The sequence below is a fragment of the Elgaria multicarinata genome, chromosome 2 (genome assembly GCF_023053635.1).
Source record: "Elgaria multicarinata webbii isolate HBS135686 ecotype San Diego chromosome 2, rElgMul1.1.pri, whole genome shotgun sequence".
NCBI classification, from domain to species: Eukaryota; Metazoa; Chordata; class Lepidosauria; order Squamata; family Anguidae; genus Elgaria; species Elgaria multicarinata.
The window spans coordinates 146883373-146901004 of record NC_086172.1 but is presented as its reverse complement, the minus strand read 5'-3'; the positions used below and the strand labels follow the sequence as shown (position 1 = coordinate 146901004).

At 39.9% G+C, this 17632-nt stretch overlaps 1 protein-coding gene across 1 annotated transcript in view; it reads right to left on the bottom strand.

Moving 5' to 3' along the window:
- TTLL5 (tubulin tyrosine ligase like 5) overlaps window positions 1–17632 on the bottom strand; it is a 150090-nt gene that overhangs the window by 127982 nt on the left and 4476 nt on the right. Inside the window, exons 3-11 of the mRNA XM_063117892.1 lie at window positions 13639–13745; window positions 12833–12915; window positions 12136–12242; window positions 10487–10617; window positions 8893–8975; window positions 5713–5782; window positions 5125–5209; window positions 1299–1400; window positions 958–1049 (exon numbers count right to left, since the gene is read on the bottom strand). Coding sequence (XP_062973962.1) covers window positions 958–1049; window positions 1299–1400; window positions 5125–5209; window positions 5713–5782; window positions 8893–8975; window positions 10487–10617; window positions 12136–12242; window positions 12833–12915; window positions 13639–13745 — 860 coding nt within the window. The remainder of the gene's footprint in view (window positions 1–957; window positions 1050–1298; window positions 1401–5124; window positions 5210–5712; window positions 5783–8892; window positions 8976–10486; window positions 10618–12135; window positions 12243–12832; window positions 12916–13638; window positions 13746–17632) is intronic.

The following is a 17632-nucleotide window of genomic DNA, read 5'->3' as shown; positions in this document are numbered from 1 at the left end:
TTTGTGTCTTTTCAAAAAAATAAAAAATAAAAAGGTATTCCACACTTTAATGTACAGCCTTTCGGTAGTTACACATATTTGTATATACTGCTATGCTTAAGCACATACGCTTTTCTACAAAGCAGCAACTTTTATTATGGCACTTGACCATTGCAAGCTTGTGCAGCAATAATTTCTCCATCCCTGTTCTTAGACTGTCCTTCACCACTGTCATTATTCCAGAATTAATGTTGTATCCATTTGATATGACAAATTCTCTATCCCACACTTAGAGTACACCAGAATGCCCATGCTTTGGTCTGGACAAACCACCTGCATGTATATTCTCACAGGTACTCATTCCTCATTATTGCAAAAAATAAATAAATGCCTGTTTCAAGCAGCACACATTACTGCATGCATTTCACACTTTGTGAGTTCACCAATATTTTTTTCAAAAGTTTCATCTACCTGAATGAACTCAAGCAGACATATCACTAATTACCACAATTAAAAGTTATGGACACAAAATAAGAAAGAAGGACCACACAAAAGCACCTTTCTCCATCAAACAAGTTGTCTGTCCCCACTAGTACTAATGAGGAACCACCAATAAGGCGTCATCACTCCAGAGACAAATCGAAATTTGTACTGTTCAATTATCATGCTATTAGCAGACCAAGATGAAAGACATTCCTTCAAGAGAACAACACACAGGGAAGAGAATTGTTGCAAAAGACAATCACAATAATTCAAAGAGGTGATGCCAAGCAGGGAGAAAGCAGGAATGTATCAGAAAAAACATATTCAGACAAGAATGAGGTAAGGGAGACCTTCCTTCAGAAGAAGTGGGAGAGTCAAAACAGAACTGTAAGAAACAATCTTAGAGGGAAAGTTGATATCCTACAGCTATTAATATCATCTATCAATGTACATAACTAAAAAGAATCAGGGAAGGAATAACTGTTCTCTACTCACAGGTGGTATCTTTCCCTTCCTGCTTCAGATATCTCAGCATTGCACTCATGCTCCACTTGTTTCCATAATCCTCCACTTCAGGGTCATCACAACTAAAACCAAGGAAATAGATTTCACGTTGGTGTAACTCTACCTCCAATTTCTATTTTAATGCTAATTTACTGTTTTTATTTTTAATGTTTGGTTGTTTCATAGATTGTATTTACTAATTGCCTTAAAGTCACCTTTTGATGGTTTTACCCTAAACAGTGGGATATAAATACAATTAATTAAATATTATGGTTTTGGTTGCTCTGCTGCAGACACTTAAGGCTCAAAAATTCTCAAGCAAATTTAAGTACCTGACATAGTCACCACTCTTCTTGTTGACACTGTAGTTTGTTAGATGCATGAACTGGTTTTTAATATTCTTTGCTCCCTGGTCATATCTCACAGTTGCAAACCTACAAAACAAGAATCAAAACTACAAGAATCATCCAGAGCAAAGCAGACCAATTCTTCCATCATCATTGTTTTATCATGAAATTGGGGTGGGTGGTTTAGCTCAGATATTATTCCCGCACCCCAGCCACTTATACGGGTGGTGACATTAAGACTTGCTTACTGTTTGCGTGCTTCCTCCCCCTACCCACCCCTCAAAGAGAAGTGAATGCCCAGACTGGCAGCTGCTACAGTAACTTGAATGTAGTATTTTGCTTGATCCTAGATATGGATGCTTAGCTCAGTAGGTTCAGTATATCCAAAGTCAAGGAAAACCCATATTCAAATTAACATGGGATCCCTCAGTTCAAGCATTCTCCCTTTTTTACAACCAGAGAGAAATACAAAGGTGAACCTGAGGTTTACTCTCAATCTCACCATGCACAGAGGCAAACAGGAAAGCAACGTCCAAACTGTCCCAGCTTAGATCTAGTAAGCTCTCTCAGCACTATTACACAGGATGATTCCCCCCTTTTCTTTAAAGCTTCAGCCAGATCCATTTTTCAGCATCACAATGCTAGGATCCATTCTCTTTGTTCATAGGTTATGACCCAAATGTCACTACAATTATTAGACACCTCACAAACAAGCATCATTGTGCCAATTCGACTATTTACACTATAAATACCACTCAGACACCCTAAGAATTCTTGGATTGTTCTTTTTTTAACAACATAAGTATTATTGTCTTAAAACTTCTCTTAGGTAGCACTAGATTCTTAGCGCTTGTCCCAGAAAAAGCTCTCATTCAAGCATATGAATGATTGTGCAAAAAAAAGTTCTCATTCTCTCTCTCACACACACACACAAACACATATGAAAGATTGTGCAAAGAGTGTTATACATGGTAGGCCAAAATCACACTAGGAACAGCTATCCTTTGGGGGATTTTTAAAAAATTATTATTAATAATAATAATAATAATAATAATAATAATAATAATAATACTTTGGCAGCCTGTTGTCCTCTATTGAGTTGCATTGGGCTGTTTGCAGTCTTATCAAGGAACAAGTAAATACACCATGAAGCAAGAGTATTACTGAATTCATTCTTTGTTCTTCCCACACCATTAGCAGGAAGCACCTTTGATTAATCTTTTCTTTATGCTTCTATCTCATAATCTGGATAATATGAATGAACTAATCTGTTAGACATGTTTGGGTGCAGAAGGTCCTATCTTAGTGCAGGAAACTAGTCTAAATTACTTAATTAAATGTTTTCATTCAACGAGGATAAACAGATGGCAAACAAATGACAGAATTGCACATGAATATTCTTCTGGCAACCAGCCTCAAGTAAAAACATATGAAAAGAAACACTTCCCCATGGATCTGTTAGTCTCCAAATCCATGGGATTTGTGACCCCATATACAATTCTGAGTCCACCCCATTCTTCATACTCCTTCACAGTCAGAACTGTCTCATCTCCCACTGATATTTACTCTCTAAATTCCTCTTCCCAATTCTAGCTACAACCTCAGCCTTTTCTCTTTTTTCCTTCTTTTTTCAAATACATCTATCCAGACTGCATTTATATCCTCTCAGTAACACTGATTCTCTGGTCTAGGAGACCAGCGGAGGCTGTCAGCTTCCTCCTCATCTAAGTAATGAAGACATGCTCAGCATCAGGTAGAAGTACAAAAAGTTGTGGTTTAAAAATTGATATGCTAGCTACAAAAAAAAAAAAAAAGAGGGGGTGGGCAGAGATGGATCGTGAGACCGATTGCTATTCCCCCCACTGCTTAAGTTAGCTACATTCCCCAAACGTCAAGGGCCTGCCAGGCAGGGGTTACTATGAGGGGGACTGGGCTGCTGTAACAGGCTCTGGCCACAACACAGTCTATGAGGTAATGTGAATTCCTTGGCTCACTGTAAGTACCTGAATTCTTTGGAAACCACAGGAATCCAGCAGAGAAAAGGTAAATATCTCCACGGAGCCAGTGCTAATTAGCAAGCAGGGCTACCAAAGGAGAGGGCACTAGGGGGCTCAAAGAACAGGAAAGCCGCGCACTGTCAGACATTACGAGGCTCTGCTGCCTGCGCCTTCATTTTGGAACTCGCATAGCTCGGCAGCCAAGTTCATTTCCAGCCCCCTCTCCTTCTCGGGCCCCTCAGAAGCACATTTGGTTTTCTGCTCAAGCCATTGTGTTTCCACAAAACTACACTGTACTATTCCCCTAAGTTCACTCTATCCGAACTACAAATGTCTGCTCAGAAGAGTTTAGGCCTGACATTGACAACTCTTTAAAACTTGATATATTTAAATAAATGAAGTTTTCCCTTTGACTCCAAACAAAGAGGACTAATTCTGAGGACGCAAACTATAAATCGTGTGCCTGAAGTGCCCCCTGCTGTCATATTCTTTTCTAAAGTTTACACACCCTCCAAAGCCAACAAGCATGAGGGGCAGACCCTGCTAAGAGAGACAAAAGACCATAAAAGCAGGAGGCTACAACACTCACTTTCAAAGGATATTTTATTTTATTAAAAACAAAGAAAAAAACCAATAAGTCCAAGCCTCTTGTACATTATTCTGACTACATAACTAGCTGTTTTTAAATACACATAGAAGTCCTCAGGCTGCTGCCTGTTATGCTGAGATACATCAATGTAAAGCCACATTTTTCGGTATCAGCTTCCATTGCCAATGTAATACACTCATTGCTAATTCTGCTTCAAATGAAATGTTCTACTTCAAAGACAAATGCTAATTTTTGCAGCAGGAACAGGGACAAAAGGGCTTATCACAAACGGGCCATCCACTTCAAATTATCAGTTTCTTATTCGCAAAGGGGGCATGGGCTGAGTCAATATGAGACAATGTTTACAATTAATTTCCCCAAACTGAACAACCAAGTGCCACTGTCCGAACACCACTACATGCAGAGGACAATTCAGTTTCTTCCTAAATTCAGCACAATTGGAGCAATGTTGTATGTTTTTCCATGCTACAGGCACATGTGGTGGTGTTCCTTCACCGCCCATTTGTTATTGCATATTGTCTCTGCTTCTAGATGTGCCTCCTGAAAAATGCTGTGAAACATTTAATCTCTTTAAAGTCTGACAAACCGTTCAATAAAATAAGGCTCTGTAAAGTGGTATTGCACATCCCTGCCGTGGTATAGAGGCAGCTAGGTTTCTAGAGTATACAGAGTGGTCTCTTGGCTTTTTGGCACAAGAGACCAAAGTATATGAACAAAAAGAGTTGAAACCTGGTGGCGCCAGAATTGTGAAAGCTTTCTCTTGTGCCTAGGCTCACAAATTCAGGAAAGACAAAAACATGAGCAGGCAACGAGAGCCTCAAAGTCCACTACTGCCACCTGAAGGCCACAAGCAGAAAAAGGCATATCGTTAATTGGTACATATATTCCATACTTCCCATCATGGCTAGTGGATAAACACCTTGAGATTTAGCATTATCACCTGCCCCTAAATGCTCTGGCCTGGAAACCAGTGGAAGAAAAAACAAAGACCAGAGATTTACTCATAGGGAGAGAAATGGATGTTTACTCAGATATTTTAGAAGTATTCGTTCATAATTCCCAACTTCCCAAAGCTCAGCAAAACTCAAGGAAAATCAACGTCTCCTCACTATCTTTGGCTCCTAGTCATGAAGAAAGTTATTAAGACACCCATTCAACCACCTTGTGGGGCAAGGTATTTAGCTTACACAGAACCAGCACCTACCTGGCTAGACCTTCCTCATAGAGGTAGATGACAAGGGGGTCATAGGATGTCACCAGAACATAAAGTCGCACATCAAATTTGAAGTCTGAAAAATGAGCAACATTGATCAGTGGCCACGAATTGTTAAAAGCTGAACTCACCTAAGTTTGGGGAGAACAGGGAATGGAATCAGATATTTCCAAGGGATGGCTCAGAGTGGTTATTGAATGTTGACACTCCCTGGATAAAGATGACACAATTGTACACCACTTACCACATTAAATATACAATAGAAACAAACAGAATTGTTCTGTTATGATCCAATCACCTGGTTCACATGATCAAAATAAGCTTATTTAAATCATGACGTACGCAGGATGTGATCTCAATAATCACCGCCCCCAGGTGTGGCTTGTCTGGTGTCTGAACCCAGATGACATGGCTTGTTGAAGGGGGAAACAATTTCTAATAACACTACAATAGCCCATGGGTTATTGAAGGGTTTCCATGGTGGCTTATTCTGATTGTGCGAACCGGTGCAATACCTCACTAAAACTCTTAAGTCTCTGGTATTTCCTACAGGAAAATCAAATTCTGATATAGACTCACCATCTATGAGTAGGGGGTTGTTGATGTAGCGGGAGACCAGGATGTTCTCTTCGAGGGAAATCTGACTTGGCTACAGATTGAAACAGACAGCACATTGGAGTGAGGAACTAAAGACCTGAGTGCTGACTTCACTAAGCAACTTTCTCTTCCGACAGCTGCATGCCAGTGAATGTTTGTCTGATTACAAGGTTAACCAAACCCTATGATGAAAGCTAATATCTTATTTATCAAAGACAAAGCACAGTTTAATGCAGTGATTTTTGGTGCAGGAACACTAAAAGTACAGTGCACAGAACTGGGACAATACTGAGAAGGGCCCAGCCACTGATCACTGTGGCTTAACATTGACCATGCTCTAAATCAGTGCAGACGTTAGTCATCAGTTCCCTTTATAGCCAAAGAAGCAGCAAATGTACATCACAGGCAAAAGACAGAGAACAAAAAGGGCAAAATGCAAAAGGTGAGATCTTTGTATAGCATATGCAGAGAGAGAAACTAGCGTAAGCTAGGAAACCAAATCCTGTCAGGCAGCCAGTTACAATCTTTCTGTAGATCATCAACTGACTATTTTTTAAAGACTATGAGCTTCATCCAATGTAACATGAGCAGAGAAAACTTCAGGGCACTTCCTTTCTCTGGGTCATGTTCCTCTCACTCACCTTTTCTTCAGGTCACTTTGTTTATCTGGGTCACTCTTTTCTCTTTCTGATCAGTTCTACTCAAGCAACAGGACTTCCCCTTGCTCTCCTTCCCCTGCAGCCCTCACACAGCCCAAATACCACCCCCCAAGAAAGTCCCACAACTCTCCAGAAGAGACTTGGAAGGCACATGACAGAGCTGCAATGAGAGGGAGAATCCATTCTGCTGGCAGACAGAAGCTACTGTATGCAACCCTATTGTACTTCTGTTTACTCAGAACAAATGCAAATATTAAATGCCAAAATTCAACTCTTACATACTTAAAATAATAACTGCACAGATATCCATATTCATGAAATGCAAGGGCTTCATACCGAGGGGGGTGCAAATGAGGAGATGATCACTAATATAAATGACAACACACAAGAACCAGCCTGCCTTTCATGTCAAATTTGGATTCAGAACTAAAAATGGGTGCTTCTCTCTTTCCATTATTTTTACTATTATTCTCTTCTTCCAGCCACAACTTAAGACTCTGTAATTTGATTACACAGACGAGAATAAGGACTCTATACTAGAAACAAATGCTTTGATGCTATGCATACTTACCCTGGAGTAAGCTCTACTGAATATTGGGGCTTACTTCTAAGTAAACACTCATAGGATCAGGCTACACACCATTAGCAGAGAGAAAAAACTTCCTCAAATATTGTTTTCTGAGGTTTATGCCGGCCAAATTAGCAAACTAATCTCCCTCGTCCAAGGTTTTGAACTGCGAAAGCTGAAAAAAGGAACATGTGAGACAACTGTGATACTAGTCACAGTTCATCATCACAAAAGTTAATGTGATATGTAGTCATGATTCACTCATGACAAGAATAGGCCAGAGATTGCATGTAGATGAAACCTAAAGCTGCAACATCTTCAGAAAGTGCAGAACACACACATGGTTCTCATGGCAACGTGAAAAAGCCAAATCAAAAGTGAACTTCCTCAGCAGCAACCACTATACCAAGACATGTGAGTATGAACAGGTGAATTTAACTACAGTCAACTGGAAAAGTTTCTGCTTTCAAAGTGTGACGCAGACACAAAGCATCCCCTACTATCTATAAAGGATTAAGGAGCTTCACTTAAGAATCAAATTCTAGAGCGTGCTCCCTTGATGGAGTACGTTTGCCAGGTCTGTGGGTTTAGCAATGCTGATGGGAAATGGGGCTTAGAGTGCCTTTTCCAGGTTCTGACCCTTTGTTCACATATGCCTTTCCTCGAAGCAGAGAGTTAGGCCTTGTGCTGCTCTGGAAAGTGTTGCTTCATGCACTTGGCTAGCAGCTCTCTTATTCCATGGGAAAAGAGCCAGGCTGAGAACAGATGAGGCAAGCCGGCCCCTTCAATATGGGGGGAAAGATACGAGTGAAAGTAGTGACTCACAGTCCAGTTTTATACTACAATATGCCAAGAATACTTATCCCATTAGCTTTAGCACACACACACGCACGCTATCTTGCACTTTAGTCTGGGTTAGAAACAATTATAGGCAAGGTACCCCAAAAAGCCAACACTGATGCTACAAAACTGCTCCAACATGATTGAACCTCTTTATCAAAAGCTCATCTACCCCAACAGATGAGTTGGTCACCTGTAGTAAGAATCTCACCACATCCTTGCTTGTCGAATTTCTGATCAGGTCAAATATGTGAGGTTTTTTTTCTCATCCTGTAGGCTTATGACTGTATGCCCACCACAACCCCATTATCATTAGGTAAATAGTCACTTCTTTTCGTTCTTAGTCTCCTCAGCAACCATGCTAACATTTGCACTATGAACCTCAAAATATCTCAATGTGCCACTTACCAGAATGAATATGTGACTAACCAGGAGTGTCATTAGACTGTATTCGTGATGACAGCTCAGAAGGTGAGGATGCACAAAGAACAGACCAGCTTCACAAATTAAAGTAGCAACCACGAGAACACAATTGCTCCTATGGCTTTCAGAAGATACTCCAACAGAAACCTCCATGAAACATACTTCTTTAATCTCTAAGACAATACATTTTCACCCATGGATTTAACACATGCTTACGCCAGGTCCCATTTCTCAGTTCTTAATATGTGCTGAAGAACCAGATACACTGTACAACTGTGGTGAAAACCAAGATGGCAGTGATCATTCCGTTCACTGTTTGTGAAATGTATTACCTGCTTTTCATTATAAAATAATCTCAAAGCAAGGTACAAACAATAAAACACATTAAAATAATTCAACATCAACAAAAAAGACAATCAGACTGGGGCAATACCTATCAGACAGCTATACTGGGGCCCTGTGTCTGCACTTGGCTTAAGCTAAAGCAGCAATAGCTTACTATCAAATCATTTGATTATCTCAGAACAGAACAGAAAAGTGCTTCAAAGCAGTACCACCATATGTGCTCTATTGCTAACAGTCTGAACATCTTTGTGCAGGGCAAAATGTTACTGCGAACTTGCTCAGAGATGCCAGTGAGTCATCAAAATTGGCATACTCTCAAGAACTTACATTGTTGATCAAATAGACACCTCGTCCCCTAGAAGATGCCACAGGTTTCACTATCCAGGGCCCCCTGTCCTTTGAATAGGAATCTGGTTGAGAAAGAATAGAAAGGACAAATAAACACAACAGTATCAAATACCAGAAAATGACAACTTCCAGCAATGACTGAAGGGAATGTTCAGCAGTGCTAACATGTGTCTTTCAGCCAATCTCTATAAACTACTAAAATGGCCATAAGCTTTTTTAATTCTATACCTTTTGTTATTAATTATTATTATTATTCTCTCTTTTCTCGCTCGCAGCGGCTTTTCTAAACAGTCATGACGGGCTTTGTCAAGTCATACTGTCTTTTACTGATTCACGAATTTCCTGACTATTGAGCATGTTTTAAGTATGACTGCTTTCTGGATGTTGGTATGAAGGTATTATGGTAAACCCAGTTTTTGAAGGTTTTATGTATAGTTTTTTAATATGATGCCAATGACTGATGTAACTAGTAGGATAACTGTGACCTTTTCCTGTTGCCATAGTTCTTTAACTTCGGTGGTGTATATTTTTTTCTCTTCTCTTCTTTTCTACATAATTTTGCCTTTAGGTATTGTTATGTCAATGAGGTAGGTGTGTTTTTCTTTTTTGTCTATAACCGTTACGTCTGGTCAGTTGGAAGGTGCTGTCTTGTCCATATGAATTGTTCCGTCCCAGTATATTTTATGATCTGCATTTTCTAAGATTGTTTCAGATGAGTATGTATAGTATCATGTAGGCTGTTTGATGAGGTTGAATTTAATGGCCAGTTGTTGAATTATTTTTGAAGCTGTATTGTGTCTATCCGTATAGTCCATTCCTGCCAGAATTTTACATCCTCCTGTTACATGATCTATTGCTTCTTAGAATTGATGACATTTCCTACCTATGTCTGTTGTTATACTGTTATCTTTTATGATGTATTTTTAGTAGTTCTTGGTTGCTACGACATGATCCTGTATGAATAATAATAATAATAATAGCATTTATATCCCGCCTTTTTTCACTGAGGAATCCAAGACGGTGTACATAATTCTCCTGCCCTTCACTGTATCCTCACAACAACAACCCTGTGAGGTAGGTTGGGCTGAGTCTGTGACTGGCCCAAATTCACCCAGTGAGCTTCCATGGCTGAGTGGGGACTAGAACCCGGATCTCCCAGCTCCCAATCCAACACTCTAGCCACTACACTACACCGGCTCTCAGCAGTTATTATGGGATTTGGAGTTCTTCACTAATCACAGAACTCTGGGATGCCCACCTTTTGATTGTTACACAGTCAAACAGCTCATGCTTCAAGACATTAAGGCTTAGGTCTTTAACCTGTTTGCCTTGGCACGGAAACAGACACATAAACAACACAGGATATTTCTCTATCCCTCAGTTTTCCCCAAAGAAAAATTCAAACCATAGTTACAGAACAGCAATGAGTGATTCAAAGAGTTAAGAGAAATCTCTTCCCTGTGAGACATGCACTTTATTGTGGGTTGAAGCTCAGGAAGATCATGAAACAAAAGGCCCATGCTTCACTTTCTAGCTTTACTTAAGAACTTGTTACACTGAGTCAGACACTTACTGCAAAACTCTTGGTATTCAGCTGGGAGGATGAAGGTCTGAGGCAGAACATGGAAGGTCTTGAATCCATAGGCTTGTTGCATTCGATTGATATTCTTATACAATCTGTCCTTTCGAGTTAATTCGTATGATCTGAAACCATATATATTGAGTTTTCTGGTGTCATCTCTTTGTGGAGATATGCAAGAATTCATCATTACCTCAACACTCAGAAGTTTTAAGGAGCATGGATAACTTTTAAAGTATGTATGTATTTACTTATTACATTTCTATATCGCCCAATAACCAAGCTCTCTGGACTGTTAACAAAAATTAAAACCCTAAAATGCAGTACGATAAAACATAATATAAAACCTTTAAAAGTTTAAAGCAGAATTAAACCAGAGTAAGAACCAGCAGCAGGGTAAAGCTCTAAAAACGGTCTGGGAGCCATCCTGGATCTGGCAGTCTGAGCAGGGAAGTTGAGATTCCCCAGAACCATCCTAGGGGTCATCAACACCAAATATGCAACCACCTCTGTCAGATCAGGCAGACTGAGTGATGAGCAGTGGGGTTGGAGGTACACCGGCAAAACCCTAATCTGACCTGGTTACCCAACACAAGATAGAAACACTCAAGACTGGCACTTGAATGGATAGGAAGCCTAGGAAGGTAGATAGAATTCCTATAGACCATAGCAACAGTCCCTCCCCAATCTTCAGATCTTTGCTGGTACTGCACCAAATAACTTGCACAGTTCTGACACTGCAGTTTAACTAGCTTGTTCTCTCATTAGTGTCAGCTTGGGTACAACATACAGTCCCCTACTGATCACTCCTTCCCCTTTTACTCAAGGCATTCCAAAGCAGGAGTGGGCAACCTTTTCTCCACCAAGGGCTGCATTCCCTCGCAGGAATCTTTCAGGGGCTGTATGCTGGCAGTAGGCAGGGCCAGAGCTACCCCCCCCCCACTCTCTCACATACAGCTGCTACTGCTATGACAAGAGGAGAAAGAACAAGAGGTAGGCAGGTGCACATATGAGCTTGGACACCTGGCAACAGAGAGCAACGGCTACAGCATCTTACCGCAGGATGCTATTCCAGTTTAGCTGCTGCACTCTGTGGCTGAACCTCTGAACTCACACGTGTATCTTGCCAGTCTCTCTATTGTTCTCTTTGTGGCAGCTGGTACAGGGAGGAACAAGAGATTATGGGGGCTGCATAGAATAAGGCTAAGGCCTGCATACAGCCCGGGAGCTGCAGGTTGCCCAAATACACTCTAATGGTTGGAATGAGTGTGCCACCCTTGTAGAAAGAATTCTTAGTAGCGGGTCCTCAGTTTTGGGATTCCATCCCCCTAAAAGTTTATGATCAAGCGTTTTCATAAGGGGTTTTGGTTTTTAATTTAGCAACTATCTATTTCATATATTAGTATTCTTAAAAAGGATTTTACTGAACCTGAGCACTTGGGGATGGAAAGTTATAGATCTAAAACAGGTAATCAATCTAATTTTCCAACTTTTTATATAATCTATGAGAGACTGAAGAGTAATATAATGCAGAATCCAATTATGAGCAACATCTACAAGTGCTGTAAAGGAATTTACAAGTCACACAATATCTTCACAACCTTCTATTCAGAAATTTTATTCCTTAAGTATCCTCTCCTTACCTGGGAAAGTGGTTAACCTTTTGAATATCTGTGAGGGTTCGTAGAATATACGGTTTCAGGTGGGATCCAGTCCACATAAGGTTATATTCATTGCTACTTGGGTGCACCTGTGGAAGAGACATGCTTACACACCCTTGGTGACATAGCCAGTTCAGTAAAGCCACATTACCTCCAATCAATGCATTGGATTGAAGGAAATGAGGATGCCAAACTAAGGTCTACATGCCATCTAGTCCAGAAAAATAAGGCAAAGCCCTCAACTCATCTCCCACCTAGTCTCACACAATTCTAAGGCACTCTTTTTCTTAATATACATTTTGCTAGAAGCCATTTATACACTGCCTTTATGTCACTGCAAAGATGTTTTCCAGAACAAAGATATCTATATCATCATCTCTAGGAACCAAGTTTCTTCAGGAATGTTATGAGCTGCACCAAATTCATAGGTTTCAAGGACTTAAGCAAGATCCTAGTCAAAACAAGGTCATATGCTGGGGAAATGTACATGATAAAGCCATTGTATCAAAATCAGATTACTTGACATGCCAAAATGCAAGGGGAGATTTGCAGTGCCTTTTGTTTGATTGGCTATCATTTAAACACACCCCAGGCTCTGTAGCTATCCCTTGGTTGTAAAGCAATGCAAACAGATTTGGGTTTTCACTCTCTTCATATTCAAGAAATATGATGCATGTACCTCACGGAATCCATGAGCAGACAAAATGCTGCGCACCAAGCGACTGTCTGTTCTCACAATCTTAAAGGACAAGCGATAGCGCTCTGTGAAGAGAACACCACAAATTAGTAACAGCACTCCAGTCACAATCAATTGCACCAACTGCAGAAGGGTAGCACTGCCAGAGAACTTGGCACAATCCCATTTATCTGGCATTACCGAATAACAACACATGGCATGCAGTTATGGCAGATCTTGACACGACCCAAGTGATAGTGTATAGCAATATGTTGAATTACAGAATTCACCCTAGTCTGTTTTTGTTTGATCAGCTAATTTACTGTTAAGGCACAAGTGGAAGTAGTATTTAAACTTCCGATATTGAAGCTACTCGGACACTTGGAATTCCAGCGTTTCTGTTGATACTTTTTGTTAAGGTATTAGTAGAACAAAAATTGAAGTACAACATAAACGTTTTAGTATAAGAAATAAAATTCCTTAATATCATTTAAAACAAGAATCTACAAACTTCTATTTAACATAGCCGACTTTAAGTGCTTTTAAGACTTATTGTTTTCAGTAGGCATATCAAGGGCATACTTTAACTCTCTCCCTAAGGACTTGGAACTGCTAAACTTAGGCTACAATGTTTCAATTTAAAAAAAAAACTGTTTCCATTCAAAACAGCTACTGACTATGTTAATACACTGAGAGCCCCTCTCCTTTATATGACAAAAAAGAAAATCAAGCTTCCAGATCAGTCTTTTTTCTTCATTCATTTTACTTTATATACTCTTGATGAAATAGTTTTGTAAAACTACATTTACCCCCAATCAAGCGGATGTAACTGTCCTTGGTTAGAATAGCTTCTGCATGAAATACCAAGATTGGGATCCTTCTGAATCCACCCGTCCATGTGATACATGGGTGCTCCCTAAAACAAGAAGACACATTTATCAACAGTTAAAAGATATTACTAATAATGAGGAAGACACGGTTAACTACCTACTGCATGCAGAGATCCCAAATATAGATTGAAATAACTTACTAGTAAATATAGGTATCAACATTCAGAAGTCCAAACACCAGTTCACATCGCATGACAAATATCTATAGCTGCAGAGAATGGCTAAAGTATAGAAGTAAAGCCTTGTTTCAGAACAATCTGGGTATGAGCTACAGTTCAGGCACTATTCTTACTTATGTATAGTCTTCTGGAAATTAGGTGAAGCCATTATTATTTTTTACCTGATCCAACATTTAGAGCGAAGACAGTAAGAAATTTTGTCTGCAAAAGGTAAATGGTTTTGATATTTTAAGTAGCACCTACAATGCACAAAGTCCTCATATAAAATAGATCCTTACATTTTCCTAGTGCAGATCTTTGTGCATCAGGATATAAACTGACCATGTATTGTGGCAACCTGTGCTAAGGCAACGCCTCAGCAAACAAGTGACAACATGTTGCTGTGCTACTGTTAAGCTTCAGCCCAAATGCTGAGATGTTGACATTTGCATGGTCGCCATACAGCAAGGCACCTTAATTCAGTCTAGATAATGAGAAGTAATAAAGCAGAGAAATTAAAGTGAAGCTAGAACAAGAAAAGCTAGGGCAGAAAGCGAGAAAATTAACACATATCAATTAGGCAAGTCCTCATATGAAAAAATATGTTTGCCTAACCAAATTTCTATTAGACTAAATTCAAGTTCATTGCTTTGGATGGACTAAGAGGCCAGACGGCCGCATGGCAAAATGCACATGTGTGAGACATCTCAAAGGAGAAACATTGCGTAGTTGTTTCGCCACCGAGCCAAGCTGGGAGAATTACAGTGCTTGCTTTTAAAGGAGAACCTACACTATGGCGGCATTTGGACAATCAGCCGGGGAAACAATGCAGTATGGGTTATTTCCTCCGGTCACGTGACTAGCATTTCTCTAATTACCTGTGCCGCGGATTGCCGTGTCATCTGAACCATGCCACTTCTCACCCACCCAACCCCTACTGCAAGCCATGGGTCGCAGGGTGAGTAAGAAGCCACCCCTATTGCACCGCGCACTGAGTTCAAATGACATGGCAACCCACGACATCACATGGGTAATTAGGGAAATGCTGGTTGCGCAACCAGCACATACAGGGGAAACAAACTATGCTGTGCTGTTTCCTCCACTGATCATCCGAATCCGGTCATAGTGGCTATAAATGAAACCAGGTAGAATGAAGAGAACCAGGGGATCATCTGTAGATACCTACTCTATAGGAAGCGCAGGGAAGGATGGAGTGGGAATGGTGCACTCTGTACATCAAAGGACATAGTATCAAATGAACTAGGAACTAAAATGGGCAGACTCTTCCTGAGAATCACTGTCAGTAACTATACCAGACCCCAAAACTAATTTAGTACTGGGGTCATGCTAACTTCTTCAGTTGAGGAATGATGAGTTGCAGAATCAATGCTTAGATGGAGAATGAAATTAGGGATGCATCGAAAAGGAGAAAGTGTTGTAGTAATGAGTGACTTCAATTACTCTAACATCGACTGGATAAATATGCTTTCTAGTCACAACAAAGTACATTTTCTACTTACCATAAACTGAGCCTTAGAACAGCTAGTCACGAAATCGACCAGTAAGAGAAGATGACCCTAGACTTAACCTTAAGTAATATCCAGGCCCTATTGTAAGTGTTGTTGAACCAACTGGAAACAGTGAGCACAGTGCTATCAAATTTAATTTATATGTAAGCAGAAAATTGCCAAGGACATCCAACACAGTAACATTTCACTTCCCAAACAGAAACATCTCTAAAATGAGGGCATTGGTAAAAAGGGAAAGTCAAGATGGTCAAACTTCTGCAAAGTATGTAAAGGGGTTCCACAATAGAAGCTCAGCTAAAACATATGCCACAGGTAGGGTAAGGTAGCACAAAGTTCAAGAGATCACCAGCATGATTAAGAAGTAGTGTTAACAAATTTATTAGAGAAAAGGCTTCCCTCAGAAAATGGAAATCTTGCCCAAACAAACAAAAATAGAAACTTGCGCAAAAGAAATACAAGGAGACATTAATGGATTTTGAGAAGCATATTGCTAATAACTTTAAGATTAACAGCAAAAAAAATATTTAAATACATCAGAAGCAGGAAACTGGCTAGGGAGGTGGCTGGTCAATTGGATGACAAGGACATACTAAAGAAGGATCAGAAGAGAGCAGAGCCCTGCTTGACTGCTTCCTAGAGGCATTGGGTTGGGCAATGTGGGAACAGAATGCTGAACTAGATAGGCATTTGGTCTGATCTAGCTCAGCAAATCTTATGTCTTACAGCAGGAGTAGGCAACTTGGTGCCCTAAAGATGTTTGGGATTACAATTCCCATAAACTCTAGCCAGTATAGACAATATTCAGGGATTATAGGATGGCACCAGATTGCCTATCCCAGCTTGATAGGCTCTTATAACAAAAGGCTACATTCGTTCACCCCACTTTTATCCCTCCTCTTCTCAAGCAGAAAGTAACATATGACTATACTAATACCCTATTTTTCTGTAACCATGAACCTGCTATCTATACCTGGGCACAAGATCTCCAACAGCAGAAATATATGTTCAAAAAATATATGCAAGCCGAGGGAGGAGTCTGTTCTATTAGGGGGAAGAAAACAAAGTTATTATAAACAAAGACTCAGTTAACACAGGCAAAAGTGCCTACTTGAAAAGTATGAAGAACGTTTGAGGCCCAGGAAGTAGACCAACAGCGCCAGAGCACTATCACATACATGGAAAAGTTACATGTGTCACTTATGCTGTGCCTCCAATGTGGGTCCCCTATGTTGAACAAAATGATGTATGGCCAGTAAAGGACCATTAAGAAATAAAAACAGCAATGCATTTCACAAAAGAGGTAACTTTACTATATCGTTAAGAATATATCATGTGCCCCAATTTTCTCAACTAACAAGAGAAAGATATAGACTTTTAGGACACGAGAATGGTAAGGTGATTGAAAAGGAACAATTGCAGAGCTGCCATACCAGTTTTTTAACCAAACGGAAATTCCCTAATGACACTATATGCTCACCTTCATCCTGGGTCGGAATAGATCAGCCTTCTCTAAGCTAGTACCCTCCAGATGTGTTGGACTACAGCTTCCAGTTGGGAGTGATAGTCTAACACATCTGCAGGGCATTAGGTTGGAGAAGGCTGGAGTACCTTGTACTAAAAAACATGTATAAGATTCTGTCACAGAAATGGGTCAAACAGGGAAGTACTGGTTCCAAGTAGATTCACAACAATTACATACTAGGCAGAGCAACAACTTTCCAACTGAATATATCAAGACAAAAGGTGTTGCAAGTACTCAAAACAACAACTGGACAAGGAACAACAATGTGTGTTGCTATACATATAATACAATAGAAGTTTTGAACAGTTGGATATTGGAGATTTTGGCAGCCTGCAGGATATTAATCCAGAGAACAAAAGCTTCAATGTATTGTTATTTAAGAGATTTTTCAGTTGCAACAGCTATACTGTAAACTAGCAGAAAATTCAAGCATGTGTTAAACAAGGAAGCAAATAAACCTGAATGCTAGTCAATTCAGCAGTTTCATTAGTAAATCAAAATTCAAAAACTCATTCCACTATTTCAAACTAATAAAAGTAATGTATAAACACATACAAAATGACCACCAAAAGTTTAGCATCTAACAAATTCATCAATAACACATGCAAATTATTAAATGCAATGGGCTGGTTAACTGGAGCCCTCAAGCTTTTGTCATTTTCAATATGGCCTCCCCTGCTAATTAAGTTGCCACAGCCCCTTTG